The sequence below is a fragment of the Acipenser ruthenus genome, chromosome 4, assembly GCF_902713425.1.
Source record: "Acipenser ruthenus chromosome 4, fAciRut3.2 maternal haplotype, whole genome shotgun sequence".
In the NCBI taxonomy this organism is placed as follows: Eukaryota; Metazoa; Chordata; class Actinopteri; order Acipenseriformes; family Acipenseridae; genus Acipenser; species Acipenser ruthenus.
The window spans coordinates 96826435-96830938 of NC_081192.1; the positions used below are offsets into that span (position 1 = coordinate 96826435).

Here is a 4504-nt window from a genome sequence, read left to right on the forward strand (position 1 = left end):
TGCTGTATTTACACAGTGTATTTATGTGACTTGATACCAGAGCCAATTGTTTAATCAGTGTTAAATAAATACAGAGCTTGCCACAAAACTGTTTTGAATTAATTATTTTGAAAATAGATTCTCTTAATTTCTCGTTAATTTCTCTGTGCAAGATCGTCATTATGTGATAGATTGAAACTCAAAATACAAAACTGTATTAGATCGAACCAGAACATTACAGCATCATCTAATCAAGTAACGACAACGTTTTCACAGTGAAATAAACGTTGAAAAGGTGATTGATGTTTTAATATAATGTATTTAGTTATTATCAGTAGTGACAGAGCACTGCAATTCTCTATTTTTCCACAAGGGGTCTCTCCTCTGTTTTAAAAACACTTCCAAGTTCCAGAAGGTACCGTCAGATAATTGTTTTGATGCTACTTCCTCACTGTGACGCATGTGAAAGTCCTGTGATCGTTTTGCTTATCTGTGCTTCAAGGACGTGTTTAAACTTTCACGGGAAAACAAAACTGACAACTTTGACAACATTCATACTATTATATATTTTTTCAAACAACCGGGAGAAAGAATTATTACAGAAAGCAAAATGCATTTCAGGCTGTGTTTGCTGACCACCATAATATTTGGGACTTTTGCTTTCACGACAGCGGGACCGCTTCATGCACAGTGTAAAGTTGAATGGTAGTATTAATAATAATAATAATAATAATAATAATAATAATAATATATTTTAGCTCTTTGAGCTAATATATATATATATATATATATATATATATATATATATATATATATATATATATATATATATATATACTGTACATTATATTAGTTGTGTTAGTTGGGTTTTCTATCTATATATTATACTTTGCTATTGTGGTATTGTACTTGATGGAAGTTACGTTATTGGTGCATTGGACTGCGGTCATGTTACTACTAGGACCCAATTGGAAAATATTTACAGTATGCATTTGGATCGCTTCGTCATACTTTATTTAACATACGTTTCTAAACATTTCAGTGCCTTAACTATGATATTCTAAATAGCAGCAGCCTTAAAGCTAATGTGTTATATATTGAGTGTTTGACAGGTTGTGCAAGGTAACTGCTGGTCAGGTGACGTAAAGACTAGCGTTAAACAAGCATTTGGCTTCATGTCACTACCACATTTTGAAGTTTAGCTGTAGTGTGTGTGTATGGAAAATTATATATTTTAAGAGTGTATATTCCACAGTGTTATCTGATTATATGCTTCATACATGTATGCAAATGTATGCAACACAATTCAAACTTTTGTGGTAATAATAATAATAGAGTCCAGTCCAGTTACATGTAAGTTTTCCTGACACGATTTAGACTTCTTCCTGAAACTAGGTGTGACTACAGTATAATGTTCTCAAAGTTTGAATCTGGTAGTCTGAGAGTAGTTGATGTGGCTTTGCTCCCTGAAAAGCAATTTAGATTTTTTTAGTTAAACTCTACCATGTCCATTGTGGAGTTCCTTTACTGACAGTTGGGCCCTGGGTCATATTTACTCATTTGTTACTAAGTTTTTTATCTCATACTTTCAAAGCCTTTATTTAAGTTTTCAGAAAGGACAAATTATCATCTGTTAAATCTTTTTTTGTAAAACTAGATGTGCTTTAAAGAAATACCAAGTTACAAACACTGTGATGAAGATAATTGCAAATATTACACTAACACTTCCACAAAAGGTCATATTGTTTACACAGTGGTTGTTTGTTTTGTGCTTCTTAAAAAACAGCTACTGTGTAAGGTTAGCGCCACCATAATTTAAAATGTCATCACACAGTATACTTTTACAGTGATTTGATCATCGTCCTTGTGGGTGGTATTAGTGGACTCACAGTAATATTGAGACACCCTGTATAACTCTCCTTGCTGGTGAAACACTTCATTCCGTTGCATGATGAATGGCAATTATCCTTGCTGTCGGCCCCATGATGCTGGTCAGTCAAAGGCTGTGCTACTGTGTAATGCTGACGCTTACAAAGACTTCCACTAGATGGTGCTGAGTTACAAGGAAAGGATCCTAAATAATGCTCTGCAAAAAAAAAAAAAAGCCTCAGTCCTGTTCCATGAGATCAAACTTACAAGATATCTTTCCTGTTCTAGGTTCTTTGGAATCCCTTGTCATGATGTTTTTATCGCATTGGTAACCCAGATAAAACAGTGGACCACGGCAGACAACTGCGCTCATGGAGGAGAGAAATGTCTGTACAAAGTAAGTGCAGTATGTTGAACGGATAGAAATGTTTCAATGCCTGCTGTATTTGGGTTGGAAGGGTAATTTTAAAGAAAGCACATGTCTAGGTCAGGGCGAATGTAAAAATAAAATCCTGCTATAGTCACTGTAGCAAGGTTGACAAATACTGATCAGAAAAAGTTTGAAAATGACATGGCTTTGTAATATGACACAGAAGTGCAAAGGGGCTCTGACATGTAGAATATTGTGGTGCAGATAACTTTGTTTCATTTGCTTTAGTTGGAGTCTTCTGGTGTACATTTCATAAAGGCAAAGCACACCACTCCAGTGAAGAAATATGTTGATGACCTCACCTTCAGACTGCTTCCCTACCCGGCCAATACCAATTGCCATGTCGTCGTAAGTGTTTATTTAGCAATCTGTTATGTAGTTGTGGTTTGCTTGGGCTATAGCAAATATTAAAACAACAAACCAATACGTCCAAACAAACTATATGATCTGTGTTGCAGAACCATTTAATAAAAATAGACCACACATAACACCAGACTGGAATTACAGAACAGGAAAGATTAAATCTCTCAATCACTGCCAATTGTTGCGTTTGTTTTTTGTTTTATTTGAATTAATTCATATCTGATGCCATGTTTTACTGTAACTGTTGTTTTTATTTCTTACCACAACCTATAGTTTTATCTACAGACAACTTTAAATTACATTTCAAAGTAGCTTAATGAACCCTTAAGACAACCCTTCACCCGAGGAGCCACTCTTATATATATATGTGTGTGTGTTTGTTTGGTTTCATAGACAATACTTTTTCCCCCCTGTGTCTGTCTCTTGGAATCTAGGCTTTGTCAGTTTCTGAAGCCTGGTATGCAATCTTGGATTATGGTACGAACTACTGCAACCTCTTCAACCTTGTGGAAGGTACGAAAAATCAACCTCTATCTGTAACATTGATCGCACAAACATTTGTTTCACTTTTGTTTGTTCTGTTTTCTTGACAGGAAGTGGCTTAAACCAATCCCCAGGATACAAAGAAGTGACCAGCGATTTTATATGCACTCAGCACTCTACAGCGAATTGCACCATTTACTGAGTTTCACTTGTGAGTGATAATTAAACATGTGACACATTGTATGAAGAGCTTTTTAAATAACTCAGACCTATTCACAGCCCAGTTCTTTGCCTTACAATATATCTGCATCGCACACTGCTGCCATTACAGAAATGAGTTATGAGTAAAAGAAAGAGGCGGTCAGTAATATTTCAGAAGTAATGATATTCTTCCATGTGATCGTGATATGCTTGTTTTCTTTTAGACCCATTTTTTAAAACTTAATTTTTTAGAGCAGTGATTCCAAAATCAGGATGTTTTTAAGGTAGCTGCAGCACAAACAAATATATTATTTCCCAAACTGCTGACAAAGCAATGTTCCCCTAGCCTTGTGATCAGTTTATTGTTGCTGTGAGGTGTTTGGGGTTACTGTGTTTTAAATGTAACAATTATTACCTTGATGTCAGTTCTATAATCTTCTAATACCTGTGCTAACAGTATGTATCATTATACAATAAAAATAGGTGATTGTACATTACCTTTGTAGTATTTGTTAATCCAAGTATAAGACATCTAAAAAATATGTATATGCTGTGGTGTCTTGTGTTAATGGTGAAACTGGATTTAAAAAAATGTGTCAGGTTACAGATTGTGTTTCTTGACTTGAGCTCAGCTCTACCAAGACCTGCTGTATCATATCATGCTGTGATGATTCTGTGTTTGTTTACTAAAGCAAGAAAGGGCTTGGCAAATATAAAACATGTTTAAATAACACCTGTGTTTGCTTTTTATTTACTTTTTTTTTTTTTTTTTAATTTAGAAGTGACCAATTACTTTATTATTTTCTCCCAATTTAGAAAGTCCAATTATTTTTACACTCTGTCCTCCGAAGTGTGTGCCGTCAGCCGCCTGCTTCTTTACACACTGCAGGCTCACCGTGCAGCCACCTCAGAGCTACAGCGTCAGAGGACAATGCACCTCTGGGCAGCTTCCAGGCAAGCCTGCAGGTGCCTGGCCAGACTACAGGGGTCGCTGGTACGCGGTGAGCCGAGGACACCCTGACCGACCTGACCCCTGCAGATATGTTACTTAAGTTCTAGTTATAAAAATGGTTCAAATGTGTCGTGAGGGTTTATAGTAACTTCTAGAATGCAGAAGAGATGAGAAACACGAATGAGACTACCTGGGGTCTTAAGACAAAAATATATGCTTCAGGCAAG

At 35.9% G+C, this 4504-nt stretch overlaps 1 protein-coding gene across 1 annotated transcript; it reads left to right on the plus strand.

Moving 5' to 3' along the window:
* Nucleotides 1-399: 399 nt before the first annotated feature.
* LOC117399789 (uncharacterized) lies at nt 400-4056 on the plus strand. The gene is made up of 5 exons (XM_033999161.3): nt 400-684; nt 2137-2245; nt 2507-2626; nt 3076-3154; nt 3235-4056. The coding sequence occupies exons 1-5, from the start codon at nt 590-592 to the stop codon at nt 3324-3326; spliced, it is 495 nt and encodes a 164-aa protein (XP_033855052.1). The 5' UTR covers nt 400-589; the 3' UTR covers nt 3327-4056.
* Nucleotides 4057-4504: the final 448 nt, after the last annotated feature.

What these genes read in the sequence shown, in the direction of transcription:
- LOC117399789 (XM_033999161.3), top strand. Translation starts at nt 590, where the DNA reads ATGCATTTCAGGCTGTGTTTGCTGACCACCATAATATTTGGGACTTTT. An exon ending in GAGAGAAATGTCTGTACAAA is followed by an intron (nt 2,246 to 2,506) that starts GTAAGTGCAGTA and finishes CATTTGCTTTAG; the next exon opens with TTGGAGTCTTCTGGTGTACA. An exon ending in ATACCAATTGCCATGTCGTC is followed by an intron (nt 2,627 to 3,075) that starts GTAAGTGTTTAT and finishes CTTGGAATCTAG; the next exon opens with GCTTTGTCAGTTTCTGAAGC.